We start from the raw sequence: 15029 nt of genomic DNA on the forward strand, positions 1-15029 counted from the left end.
CTTCTTCAGACTTACTGAATTATAAACAGCATTTTCAGAAGATCTCCAGGTTTCATGGACACACACACACACACACACACACACACACACACACGCACACACACACATACACACACACACACATGTTATAAGCCACCGTCAACAATAAAGGGCATATAAAAGCAAAGTCCCATAAGATGAGGTCACCTGGTAATGTCCCAGTTGTCTTAGGCTGAGTAAATACACTGTGATATTGACAACACATTGTCTGCAGTGTATTTCTCAGAATGTATCCCTATTAAGAGAAACATGACTGTCATAAGATATATATTGTCTAGGGCAATGTATACATGTATACATAGCATGCATGTGTGCATATACATGTACACACATGTATGTGTATATGTACACGTATGTGTATATGTACATGTATGTACATATATGCATGTATACCTGTTTCAGAGAATTATGGAAGAGCTTTATGCAGGCATAATGGGACATCCCAGCACTCAGAAGGTTGAGACAAGAGGATAATAAATTTGAAGTTGGTCTGGGCTACGTAGTAAGTTTCAGGCTAGATTGGACTAATATAATGAGATCTTTGTCTCAAAAAACAACAAAATAAAAGGGCAACATAAAAAAAAGCAAGGAAACTATACAAATACTCTACCAGTTTACTCTACCTGAGGAAGAGTATTTGTATAGTTTGCACAAATCCCTAGGTTCAATCACCAGCATCACACAAATTAAGCTTTGTTTTCAAAAACCCCTCTTAAATAGACAGTGTTATCTGTGTATTTCAGACAAAAAGGGAAAGAAAGGAAAAGATCCTACAAGCCCTAAAATTCAGGAAGTTTCTCATGAGAGCTCAGATTAAAGTCTTAGATATACCATTTGAAAAGTCCATGTAGCTGAATCTAAAACCTAAGTGATTTTTTATCTTATTGAAGGAACTTTCCTGTTGTCCTGATGCAAAAGGAGAAAGCACTAGAGCAGGTTAAAAATTCTTCATGTTTATTACCTTTTAATTATCCTGTGTTCTTATTTCCTAACAGTTTATTTTTATTTTTTAGAACATTTACATATGTTTTTATAAAGAACCAAATGGTTTTAGAGCTGACCCCACAAGCATTTCCTCTGTTTAGGCACAAGATAAAAGAGTAAAGCAAAGCCAATTTGCTCAAGAGACCATAATTATACTTAGAAGTCAAAAATACCCAAATTGATAATGCTTAAATATGTACTTAGATAGCCATTTTACTTGCTGGATAAGTACTGCAAACATTTTGCTGCTCACATAGTTTTGAAATGACCATTTACATAAGATTCTGTAACTAACAGATTATTTACAGATTATTATCAACTATAGGAAACTTGTGGTCTCTTTAGGTAAATAACAGGCATTTCAAAATACATGCAATTTACAGACATTTCTCTCTGAAAAATAAATGCTAATGCTATTTTATTACTGAATTTATATTTTACAGAGTAAGCTGAAACATCTTATTTTAGTTTTAACCTGATATTTATTTGTCTAAAATCAGTAAGAAGGAGCAGATCCTTAGACTTTATGGCACAAGATGTAAATCAGAAATGAATCACTTTTTGAACTTGCCTATGGTCCTAAACATGGAACAAATGAGTCTCACCAAATGTCCCTACAAATACTTAATACACAGAACAGATTTGTCTTTTATTTAACTTTACTATAGTATATGCTATGGAAGGACTTACCCACTCTGCTTTATTAAGATACTAGTGTTACTTTTGTGACTTGGGTTTTATCTTCCAGTTAGGTGTTCAAAATGGAATACTGGACTTCATGGCAAATAATGGTGGAAGCATCTTTTAAAAACAAATGATTCAGGCTGGGAATGTGGCTTAGTGGTAGAATGCTTGCCTAGCATGCATGAAGCACTAGGTTCAATTCCTCAGTACCACATAAACAGTAAAAGTCAGAAGTGATGCTGTGGCTCAAGTGGTAGATTGCTAGCCTTGAACAAAAGAAACTCAGGGACAGTACCCATGCCCTGAGTTCAAATCCCAGGCCTGACCAAAACAACAACAACAACAACAACAACAAACCCAAAACAAGTAAATGATTCATCAAGCCACAGAAAGTCCTATTTGCTCAACAATGCAAAATTTTAATCTTAATATGCAAATATTTAAACTTAAAATATAATTACTTTAAAACAAAGTTGTGCAAAACATAATCTTGACATCTAGAAGCTACAAAAAAAACCACAACTTTGTTTCTTGGTATGCGAAAGGAAAAAAAAATCTGGATATGTATCCAATGGAAACAATATTGCTGAAGATTACCAAAATGTGATAATTTGTAGGACCTTGTCCTCAACTAACTATGAAAGTGTTTTGAGAGGACACAGTCTGTTCAGCAATGGAGGATGTTTGTCAAGGATAACCTCTACACAGAGTGAGATAAATATTTACTGAGAGCTTACAATAAGGGAGCAACCCTGCCAACCAGGCACTGCTTTCAAATCAGGGAAGACTTGTTTTTTCTCTCTCCATCAAAGCCTACAAAGGTCCTTACTCTCCTACCATTTGACGACTTCTTCTTATCTTTCTTAAAATCCCAAGAAAGTTAAATCTGAATGCAAAGTTCTTTAGGCGTTTGCACAACCACTTCTATATAAGACAGTTTATTCTGTAGTCTACTAGATTTAAAGACCAGAAGAGACACTTTTAACTTTCAGGAGTGTCTCATTTGGTCTCAATATCATCCTGTTGTAAAACACCATGAAAAATATCTTTTCTAAAAACTAGGTTCCATGGTGAATATATCTTACTTAATGTTATCTATCCTGGAAACTGGATTCTTGTCTCTCATCATCAGTTATGTTAGTTCCTTGAGGTGATGATAATAGTGATCCTAATGATTAGTATTCATGAATTTATTAATAGAGAATGACTTAGCTTGCACTGACGATTCTATTCAGATTTCTCTGAGTTTATGTACCATCATCTCTTAGAGAAAAACAAAGGATAACAGACCATAACAGAGCATTCTGACCTTAATTGTAGGAATCATCTGAAAAACTAACACTAACACTCAGTGCTAACTACATGCCAGTAGTTAACTTTATGACATATGCTGTAATTTATTATCTTATGTAAGCCTTAATAACCCTAGTGTATGAAGAATATGATCTTTTACAAAGTAGTCTAGGGTAGCAGTTTGGTGTTTAAGGCTAAGTTCCTATATTGTTATCATATTGTTCTGAATTCACAACACATATTGCTTGTCTAATCCAAAAATGCCCTTATCAATCAAGAGTAGTGTGTTGTGTGTCTCCATTGAGATCTGTTTCTGTCGGACTCACATCTCTTTCCTGGTCCTGCTGCCCATGCACTTTTTTTCACAAAGCCTCACTTACAACTTGGAGCAAAGCTATCTTTAACTGCTGAGTCAGGGGATGTCTGCAACATGTAGTATGGTTCTTTATCTTGAGCCTGTCTGAGGAAATCAACATTTCCCTATTTGTGTGACTTCATTGTTAGACAAACTATGTCAAAATTGATGCTAGGAACTCTAAGAAAAAAATAGAAGACCACAATAACCATGCTCCCATAAAAGTAGGAGGCCATGACAATTTCTAGGAAATACCATTAAACTTTGTCTAATAGCAGTAAAAAGAAATGATATATTTAATCATTTTATAGGCCATACCATGCTGTTATAAAGGAATACTCAACAATGAGTCATAACAGGTGCAAAATTTTAAGCCAGGAATAGTTAATTGGGATGCATCCTTATATATTTGAAATTTGAGCCAGATACTTAAAGAAAAGCAGGCTTATGCAGGTGCATGTGAAGAGAAAATGTTTCAGCCAAAGAGATTATATTGACCACTGAATTTAATGAAGTCTTCAATTCTCTCCTTTATATTCACCCTAAAGCCTAAACTGCATATATTACCATCATTTAAGGGACAAGGCAATTTACATCCTGAGTAAAATACATGTGGTCACATTGAAAGTTAAGCGATTGGAGTTAAATCCAAGCAAGAATTAATAATGTGCATAATGTGTGTGTGTGTGTGTGTGTGTGTGTGTGTGTGTGTGTGTGTGTGTGTGTGTGTGTGTGTGTGTGTGTGTGTGTGTGTGTGTGTATGTCTAGGTCGGTGTCTGTGTATCTGTGTATGTGCTGGTACTGGGGATTGAACTCAGAGTCTGGCACTATCTTTTAGCTTTTTTCTTTCATGTTTGGCACTCAACCACTTGCTCCAAAGCACTACTTCAGAATTTCTTCTGCTTGTTAATTGGAGATAAGCTTCTCTTGACTTGTCTGTTAGGGCTGGCTTTGAACTGCCATCCTTAGATCTCAGCCTTTTTAATAGGTAGGAGTACAGATGTGAGTCACTGGCACCTGACTCAGGCCATAATTTTGATACTTGCTTCAAGGTCTCTCTCTCTAGTCAACTATGAGAGGTACAAAATTATAAAGCTTAGGATGAAGTAGATAAATGTGTGAGGCATATGGAGGTATCTGTTTCTTTCAGGAATGGGGTGAAAAATAGAGAAGAGAAGCCCCAGTGGAAGGATAGAGTTGCTAAGAGATCTATTTGGCACGACAATATGGTAGAATTTAATTATGTGTCTGCAATTAATAAAATTACTTGCCTACCCTCTTTTAGGCACCTTTGCCTTGACATCCTTAATCTCAGCCAATGCTGTGGAGCGACTGGTCCCTCAGAGCAGCCAGAACCTCACCACACACAATCACTCAAGTGTGCTAGGCTTCTCTGACTTTGAGATGCAGAGGATTGGAGTTGCTGCAGCTGTTTCCTTTTTGGCTGGTGTGATCCAGGTAAGTCATTTTGAGACTTGTAAATAATAGCACGGGAAATGGTGGTGGTGGAAAGGTGATCAGCACTGGTTATATTTGTATTCTTGCTTATAGGTTTGTGTCTCCAGATAAGTTAAAGGGCAAGTTGTATCTTCAAGTGTTATATCTTCATGCAGTTATTGTCTTCTCCATCCAGTAGTTACTCTATACATGTTGTTCAAATTACTGAATTAGAATCAATACTGTGATGAATTGAGGAAGTTGTAGTTGACTTTTTAAGAAACAGATTTCTAAAGATATGTTTTGAAAATAGAATAGATTCTCTGTGAGGCACAAAGTCTGTCATTGTCCTTGTGTTCACAGTGACCAGATTGTCATGGAAAGGGGTGTTGTTGGAGAAATTTGTACACTGAGAAGGAGATATAACTAGATTTTAGAATCTTTCCCAATTTTAACATTGTATAATTGGTTTTATTGTTGACATCAGTGACAAAGAGTACTTTGTTTGCATCAAAAGCATTGTGATCTTTAGAGCCAGCGTTGTGCCACTTTCAAACGATACCAAAGTCTTTGCCACGTTCACAACCCGACATGAATATAGCTGCCAGGTTTGTTGGCTTCATTTTGTGCAAAATGTCAGAGTTAGATATTTTGCTGTTTCTAATTAGTAGTCAAAGGTAGAAAACTTAGAAGTAACTATAAAATGAACAAAGTGTTTAAGTCAATTTTTGTCATTGTGAGAAAATAATGGGTGAGAACAACTTAAAGAAGACCAGTCCTCTAAGCCTGGGATGAAGCAGAGCTTGGTGGTGGGAAAGGAAAAGTTGCTTACATCATGGCAGCCAGGAAATAGAGTGCAGAGTGGAAAAGTGGGGGTAAAGGAAGCCCTTTAAAGGTACAGTACCAGTGCAATACATTCTCCAATTAGGCCTGACTTCCAAGTTTCCACCAATTTTCCAGTCATGCCATTTTCTTGTACATTTTTCAATAGCTTAACCTGTAGTAAATTAGGTCAGGACCCTCACAATCGATTTATTTTCCCCAGATAACACCCCTGATCCCTGGAGGCCAAACTTTTGCCACCTGAGCTTTTGGGACTCATAATAGACATGGGATTGCCTGTCTGGTGGTCATTTCTGCTTACTCCCTTCTTGTAAAATGAATGATATGGTTACAAACCCTGGGTGGGTGTCTTTGGGGTTAGGAATGTCTCTCTAAATATGTCACATTATTTATAAGACCAAGATTATATATAAACCAAGAGGCAGAAAAATGGTGACTGCCTAGAATTGGGTAGAAGGAAGAAGAAGAAGAAGATGAAACTAGATGGCCAATCATAATTTCTATGGCTTTTATGACTATGCTAAAAATAGAAATAAAAATGAAACAAAAATTAGTTGCCTGGGAACTCTGTGAACTTTAATTTTTCAAACATGAGTGAATTCCTATACTTGCACAGGAAGGCTTAATGATCTTTCGTTGCTTATTTGTTCTCTATGAGGCCTTGTGTTGCCCAACAACATACTGAGGAAAAAAAAGAAACCATGGTCATTAGGAATAATATTTGAGCCGCTTTAAAGTTGACTCATTATTAGAAAAATAATACGCAATATGATCGTTTCAAGAAAAAACATGATTATCTCTACATACATTGAGAAGCCCTCAATAAACATTCACTATTTTTAAAAAGTAACCAGCCATATGAACTGGTAATTGAAACACGGATATGTTGCATTGCTTTGTCATATATGCTTTCCCTAATTTCTGTTCATTTGAAAAAGAAATCTCTGGGGCTGGGAAGGTGGCTCAGTGGCAGAGCGCTTGCCTTGCATGCATGAGGCCCTGGGTTCGATTCCTCAGCACCACATAAGCAAAAAGAAAAAAAGCCAGAAGTGGCGCTGTGGCTCAAGTGGTAGAATGCCAGCCTTGAGCTGAAGAGCTGAGGGACAGCGCCCAGGCCCAGAGTTCAGGCCCCACTACCGGACCCCCCCCCCCAAAAAAAAAAAGAAAAAAAAAGAAAAAGAAATCTCTGCATTAACACAAGAGAACTTGTTTAACCTTGACCCATTATTTTCCAGTCTTGTTTCTCTTTGAACTTATGAGTTAGTTTTCAGGTTTGGATTTCTTTTATTTTATACAGTGAAGGATAACTATTTTTATGTACATATCAATATTAGTTTTTAAATCTAAGAGAATAAGTAATTCACAATAAGACTAGTAACTTTGTGCAGAGTTCTCATTTAATTAATTTCCATGAATTTAAAACAATCATCAGTCATTTTATAATTATCTAACATATTTGGATTAAAATTTTTAATTTAGTTAAGAATTCTTACAATAAATATAAATTTAAAAGTTGGGATTCTAACACTATAAACAACAGAAGACAAAAATTCTCAAACTGAAATTCATTAGAATTATGAGTAAAATTTAGTAAGGATGAAACAGGATATTGTTATAGATAACATAAGTAATTTCATTTTCATGGCCTTTTATTACATGTAAATCTGATCCAGATAGTTTCATGTTTTCCCTTATAACTTCATCAGACATCTGTTTTCTTTCCTCTTTAGCTCTGGTCCTTGATATGTGACCTATGTTTTAGCCAATTTTTGAACAGATGGCTGGACTTTATTTGACCTGCAATCTCATCTGTACATCACCAACTAGAAACTTAGCATCTTTTTAAAAAATGGTACTGAGAATTGATCATAAGACTTCATGCTTGCCAGGCAAGCACTCTACTTCTTGAGTACCGCCCTGTCCTCTTGCTTTCCGCTTATTGTTGTTGTTGTTGTTTTTCACATCTGGTCTGGAGGCTAACTTTGCTGAGAAAATCTCCAGACTACACTAGGCCCAGTTCCTTTGGATCTTTTTGTATCTAGCTTCTCAGCCACTTTTTTCCCCTTTGCTTTTCTTCCTCAGAATTGAAATGCACTGAATATCAGGAAAATGACCAAGTATCCATTTTCTGTAAACACAGGAAGTGTTTTATTGCCTTGTTTTATTTGTGTATTCTTTAGTTTACACATTGCTTGTTTCCAGGTTGATATGTTTCCCTCTGAAAACTAAGCGGTAAAATTATTTAGGTTAAAAGATTGAACTGTTTCGTAAAATCAGGGTGTAGCTGAGGGAGGATGAAAGAGAAGACTGAACACTCTCAAAGTAGAGTATCTGCCACTCTGAAATTGGAACAAGGAAACCTGTTGGGGGTGCTATTTCATAGAGAGAAGGGTTTAGGGAAGGGGTGAAATTAATTGGTGTAGAGCTTTATAAAAATAGTGAATGTTTATTGAGGGCTTCTCAATGTATGTAGAGATAATCATGTTTTTTCTTGAAACGATCATATTGTGTATTATTTTTCTAATAATGAGTCAACTTTAAAGCGGCTCAAATATTATTCCTAATGACCATGGTTTCTTTTTTTTCCTCAGTATGTTGTTGGGCATTATTATTATTATTATTATTATTATTATTTTAATACTGTTAATCTAGTAAATAATGAATTTATTTATTCAATACTTGCATTTTTCTCCAATAGTATTGGAGTGTAGTTTTCTTTGACAGGAATGACAATGTTTTTCTTCTTAGTATCCCTTTCAGTTCTCTTAGCATAAACAGCCCTTTTGGGGGAGCATCTAGTCTTTGAAGAAGGCTTTGTAGACTCTTTCTTTGAAATGATCAGTTATCTAGTGCTTTTTACTGTACTCATAACATTTCCTGACAGTATTCTCCAATTTTTTCTACAAAAAATTTTGGTTCTTTTAATGCAGGCAAATTTGGAAATCTGTATTATGCTTGGAAATGATCATTTATCTTGATTTTCAAATTTATTCTCTTGCAGGTCTATACAATCAATTATGATTCCTTTTTAAACTTCAGTTTTATGTTTGGTAGTGATGTGTATATTTTGCTACTTCAGTTTTTAAAAGCAGGATTTTGAAATAGACTAACTTTTTCCCATTGCTATTTCTGCTTTAATTTTTATTTTTTCCTCAGTATATTTGGGGTTATTTGTTGATTTTTAATTATTTTTCAGCTGGATATTTAATTAATTTCTTATATTTTTTCTTTTTTATTGATTAAAAACATTTAATGCTACCCATGTTTATACTCAGTTTTTCAGACATATTTTGTGGATCCTCATATGTAGTGTCTACCTTTTAGCATTTTTATAAAAACTAAAAAATTGAATAATTTTAATTTTATTTCTCCTAATAATGGTTTAAGACAGAAGTTGTAGATTTTTAGGTAGGTAGGTCTTTCTGCTTTTTGGTTTTGTGAATAATTTCTAGTGTAATTGTACTGTGGCCAGGAGGTAGTAATTTAGTGCTTGTAGTAATTTAGTGTTACTTAATTTACCAATGGTTTTCTATAATCAGCATTTTGTGGATGGTTGTTCAGCACACAGGAAAATAGGTATAGGTAGCTGTAGAAGGGAAGCATGAATCTGTAGTGTATAGTTATAAGTCAGCCTTATTGTTTGTGAGTGTTCATTATTTTGTCTGTCTGATTTTTCTTGCTCTGATAATAGTACATTCATTTTTGTGGACTATCCTCACCAGAATAATGGCTTCTAGTCATTTGTTCACCACTTAGGTAAATTGTAGGTGTGTGAATATTCGCAAATACGAATGCGTCCAACCTTTCACTCATTGTCATTCAAGCAAAATAATATATTCCTGTCCCTCTCGTTTCTTACCATTTTACTTAGAGTGCTATTTTAAATAGAGCACACTTACACAGTCACAATCATGTAATGAGATATGTCCTGTGTTTTATATTAAATTATGGGCCTGTGAAAGGAATTTTATTGCAACATAATTCCCATAAAAATTCCATGCTTGTAGAAGACACAGTCTGATGCATTTTGACATATGTAATCAAGATAGTGATGGTGTCTGTCACTGCCCATGCCATCGTTTGTCACTGATTCCTCCTTCTCATTTACATCTTTTCCTCCTTCCTTTCCATGTCAACCACTTCCTGTTACTGTAGATGAGCTTACTATTTTCTCTGGTTCTATGAAAGCAGATTTACTGTTCTGTTTTTTTTTTTTTCTCAAATTTTCCCATTCAGTGGAACATTATTATTGTTGATTAGTTATGTTTATTGTGATGATTTTAGAACATAATAGAAATGTCTGTGATCAGAACTTATATAATTACTGATTGTGGATAATACAGTGACTAAAGCTGAAGTACTCATGTTTTTGTTATCACTTTATCATATTTAAAGAAATCAGCAAATATGGATAACACTGACCAAGATGCATTAGACTCATTCATTCGTGAGTCCACTCACTCATAAATTGAACTCATATTGAATTGAAACTTCTGTAAAACTATTTAAAGACAAAATAATAAGAAACCAAATAAGAAATTATAGTAAGAAGCCAAAACAATGAGCATATATTACTTATACAAAGTAATTTCATTGTGATGGGTCTACTATGCATATAGTTGCTTTGATTCATTTCACTCCCTCTATTACTCTTACTTATCCTCTTCCACTTTTATTTTCACAAAAAATAATGCATTTCATCATTCTGCTTTTAAACACATATAAGATATTTCTAGCTGAGCGCCGGTGGCTCACGCCTGTAATTCTAGCTACTCAGGAGGCTAAGATCTGAGGATCGCAGTTCAAAGCCAGCCCGGGCAGGAAACTCCATGAGACTCTTTTTTTGGGGGGCGGAGCCTGAACTCTGGGCTTGGGCGCTGTCCCTCAGCTCTTCAGCTCAAGGCTAGCGCTCTACCACTTGAGCCACAGCGCCACTTCCGGCTTTTTTCTTTTTGCTTATGTGGTGCTGAGGAATCGAACCCAGGGCCTCATGCATGCAAGGCAAGCACTCTACCACTGAGTCAACTTCCCAGCCCTCCGTGAGACTCGTATCTCCAATAAACCACTAGAAAAAAAACCGGAAGTGGCGCTGTGGCTCAAGTGGTAGAGTGCTTGCCTTGAGCTGAAGAGCTGAAGGACAGCTCCCAGGCCCAGAGTTCAAGCCCCACGACCGACCAGAAAAAAAAAAAAGATATTTCTATCAGACTCATCCCCGTCATTTTCTACTTTCACCCACTCCCAATTCTGGTCTTACCAAACAGTTCCCTCTTGCCATCTAAATATCTCATTTGCAAAAAATAAAAAGGTCCTTCTAAGTTACTGATGCAATTTGTGTCGTTTGTATTTCATTAAAGAAGTATACAAAAGAAAAAAAGACAAATTTTCCAGCCAATCACTAGTAGCAGCCAAAAAGAGGAATTGTTTGCATGATCACAACAATGAGGTATGAACCTCATGTCAAGGTGAAACCTTTTAAAATGCCAGCATCAATAAACCTTTCTGCTGAGAAACCAATACCCTACCTCCAATTCAATATACTTTTAAAACTTTCTTCTCTTCTCCCTGTAGATTTTTTTTTTTTATTCTGCATGGTGGGCATATTGCCTATTCCTTTTTCCAGGAACTAAGAGAGGTCTGGGATTGTTCCTGGCCCATTTACTTCTGGAAATTTTCCCAAGATCTACTTTTCTGCAATAACTACAGGACAAGATTTCTGCCCTGAAGGATAAGAGATACACAGCTCTTTTGTTTGACAGTTGCGTAAGCATTGGGTGACACAAGGTGGAGTGTATTACTGAGCTAGTACATTCTGGAAATGTGTGTGCTTATGTTTTTAAAGATGATAAACAAACTAAAGACCCAAATAGGAGCTTCTCCAGTTACTTTTGATTGCAGACCCAACTGTTTTTTTTTTTTTTTAGGGGTATGAAGTAAGAGGATTGGGAGTACATGAAGGACATAAGATATAAGTTAATTTTACCTGTCTATTAAGCATATCATGTTTACTCCTCCCCCCAAATCAATCATATGTTATATACTATTGTATAGTGTAAAATAATTATTGAAAATAATAATTTAGTAATTATGGAACTATAAGTTTACCTGTGTTTTCAGCAAATCACACTTATTCTTTCCAGAAAAAATTAATTATATATAGTATGAAATAACATGTTGAACTATATCTTATATATTGCATATATAAAACACAATATAAGTATGTAGTATATTATATGCAATATAATATACAGTATAGTATATAGTATATATAATATATGATGTTATTCCCTATTACATAGGTGAAGATGCTGAAGATAAAGTGGGTTATTTGAATTTTATAACTAGGAATGGGTAGAGTAGAAGATGGAGTTCCGTACATGCTCTGATAACTGTCTTGCTGCACATCTTGATGTATTTATTTATACAATGTCTTGCTCTATAGTCCAAGCTGAGGATATGAACACATATTCCTCCTGCCTCAGCATCCCTAGTGCTAAGGTTACAGATATGTGCTACCACGCCCACCTCTATAAACTAATATTGAGAAAGAGTCAAGGAAACATAACCCACCATCTTCCAGGGCCTAGTATGATGCTAGCTTCCTTCTATATCATACCTCTAGAGCAGTAGCAGAAGTTGTGCTAGGCATGGCATGATGTCTCTGCATCATGGAGTAGATGGTTTTAGGATCATGTCTCTACCATCCCCTGGGCCTGCCAGACTATTTCTCAGACTATTTATATGGCTCCTCTCCTCCTCCAAAGTTTAGCTCATATATAGTCACTGAGAATCCTTCCCTGTAATCTCTAGCCATGGTTATAAGTGACTCCTCTTATGTTCTCCTGTAAGACATTGAGTATGTCTTACTGTCTAGGGCTTATCCATCTATCAGGACCTACTTTGTGTGAATTTGATTTTGTTCTACACTGTGAGTCTCTATAGAACAGAGCATTTATCTTTATAATTCTAGAAGCTTGCACCTAACATGTGTGAGCTAAAGCAATGAAAGAGAAATAAGTGCAGTGAAATGTTAGTGGCACCAAGACATTAAGTAACAGATATTCAGTGAAGTTTGCTTATGTATTTATCTGCCTTTTCACACCTTGCTCTTTCTCTTTTTATTCATCATCAGAAGATGCTCTGTCTATACCTTCTCAAGTTGTAAGTTTCTAATTTCTGAAAAAGGAGCAATAACACCTTCAATTTTCTTATTTGCTCCTATTCCCTGTAAGATTCATGTTGCTCAATGTAGAGCTCTAACCAGCAAAGGCTTCTACCTTCTCCCACAATTCCCCATACCTGATGAAAGATAAAATTACAATGACAATAGTTCATCAACTCCCTACTCTCCTGTCTTTTAATAGTAGGATGACTCCATGTGTCCATGGAGTTTTCTCTAGCTGTTTTTCTCTATAGCAGGAACAGGGAGGAAGTCCAAGAAGTTAAATCATGCCTTCCTGAGCCCCATTCTCTCTTTCATCAGAAATTAGTTTTGTCCTGTTATGTCTGAGAACTGAAAAGTTCCTTCATTCAACTTCATAAATCATGGCAAGTAGAATCAATTCTTAAAGAAGGGCCAGCACATTTCTAATACATACTATAATAAAAATCAAATGATATGTTTGTTTTCCCAACATGCTCAGTTTGTCTACTGGGTAATCACAACTCATTTTTCCTTTCCAACCCTGTCCAGTTTAAGTACTTTCGTTCTTTTCTAGCAACTCATCTTATGATAACTTTTTTTATTGTGAAAATACTGTACAGAGGGGTTAAAATTACATAGGCAAGGTAAAGAGTACATTTCTTATCAAGCATTGTTGCCTCCTCCTTTGTTTTCCCTTCCCATCTCCTCCCCCCTCAGCCCTCACCCTGCACCAAAGTTGTAAAGACCCAAATTTATCCAAGAAATGATAACTTCTTAAATGGCCAGTATTACCACATTCTACCATCAGATCAGTCCTATAAAGCACAGCTCTGATGTTAGAGCCAGTGTGCCATACACTTCTTGGCAAAATTAGGTGTTTAATATATGTAGGGGAATGATGTCACTAACTTCTGCAAAACTCCTCTTGCTCTGTTTTTAAAGCATTCCATACTACTGCCATCAAATTCTCTTGCCTATTTTCTATGACTCCCTTTTGGCTAGTTTTTTATTTTAACAAGTCACTTTATCATCTGAATACAACCCATGCTGAATGGTTTTAGATTTCTCCTCTTCCATTTTTCTGGAATGCTTTCTGATAATGTCTATGTGTTGAATTCTTTAAGTGTCACGGGACAGCCTACCCTGAAACAGCCCTCTCCTCTTGACTTTCAGTGGCATGTTGTTCTCTTGCAAATGTTTACATAATGTTTGTTGTTATGGTATTTGTGTGCATGTCAAACCTGTGAAATTCATCTAGTGGGTGACCTTTGCCTACAGTGTATATCTCAAGCACAACACACATATTTACCTGATTCACCTGATGTCTCTGTGAGAGAGATGAAAGTTTTTTCTTTCTTGAAAGTAGGATATATTTAAATAGTAAAGTTGCCAACATAGTAAATAGAGTTGCCATGTTCTCCACTAAATTACCTATTATTCATTCACATCTTACATCAGAATGAGATTCACATGATAATTAGCGAACCAATTTATACATGATGAACTAAAGTCCATAGATTGAATTGCTCTTTCCTTAATTTGTAATATAACACTCTTTCTCTGTTTCAGGAAACCATCTAGGATATTGTATTACATTTAGCAGTCTGTCTTTCCTCCACTTTCTCTTCACTGGAAATTCCTATCAATTTTGTTTTTGTTTTTCATCTTGGAAGTTCCTAATACATGTCTCTTCACTGGAACATGTATTAGATGTTTTCCCCATGACTAGACTGAAGTTATGGAGAATTTAAAGAGGAATATCAAAGAGGGAGAGTGACATTCTCATCACGTTATAGACTGTCAAAAGGACTGTGCATCTTATTAACATGGTCACCTGGCTGAGATGGTACTTATCAAGTTTCTTCAATGTAAAGGAATTCTGTGTCTGTAAAGGACATTTATTCTTGTCTTCCATGTGTTTAGCCAATTATTTGTATCACTATGGACTCCAGGATAAGTCTTTTAAAATCCAGTCTTACTTAATATTGTTTCAGATTTTTCACTGAGAGAGCTCTTTTATCAGTTTCCCTTCTTGACTTATTTATTTACCTGCATACTTGCTAATAATATAAGATGATCTATGTATATGTTGCATATGTCCTGCTTTCTAGGGGACTCTAGTTCCTTTTATGAGGGAAAGTTATAAATTAAGACAAGGGTGTTTATTGTGCTCATTGTTACTGGGTGGTTGTAGCTTCTGGAGATTTTCAGCCAACAGATCCATGTGTGTATATCTATGTGTATATTCTATAT

General features: G+C 35.7%; 1 protein-coding gene across 4 annotated transcripts in view; it reads left to right on the forward strand.

Annotated features, from left to right (window-relative positions):
* The window catches only part of Slc26a7 (solute carrier family 26 member 7), a 111821-nt gene that overhangs the window by 25081 nt on the left and 71711 nt on the right, over positions 1 to 15029 (forward strand). For all 4 annotated transcript variants that reach the window (XM_069991043.1, XM_069991045.1, XM_069991044.1 and 1 more), the window contains exon 4: positions 4641 to 4813. In XM_069991043.1, coding sequence (XP_069847144.1) covers positions 4641 to 4813 — 173 coding nt within the window. The remainder of the gene's footprint in view (positions 1 to 4640; positions 4814 to 15029) is intronic.

The sequence above is a fragment of the Dipodomys merriami genome, unplaced genomic scaffold (genome assembly GCF_024711535.1).
Source record: "Dipodomys merriami isolate MVZ:Mamm:240054 unplaced genomic scaffold, mDipMer1.0.p SCAF_4, whole genome shotgun sequence".
Classification (NCBI taxonomy): Eukaryota; Metazoa; Chordata; class Mammalia; order Rodentia; family Heteromyidae; genus Dipodomys; species Dipodomys merriami.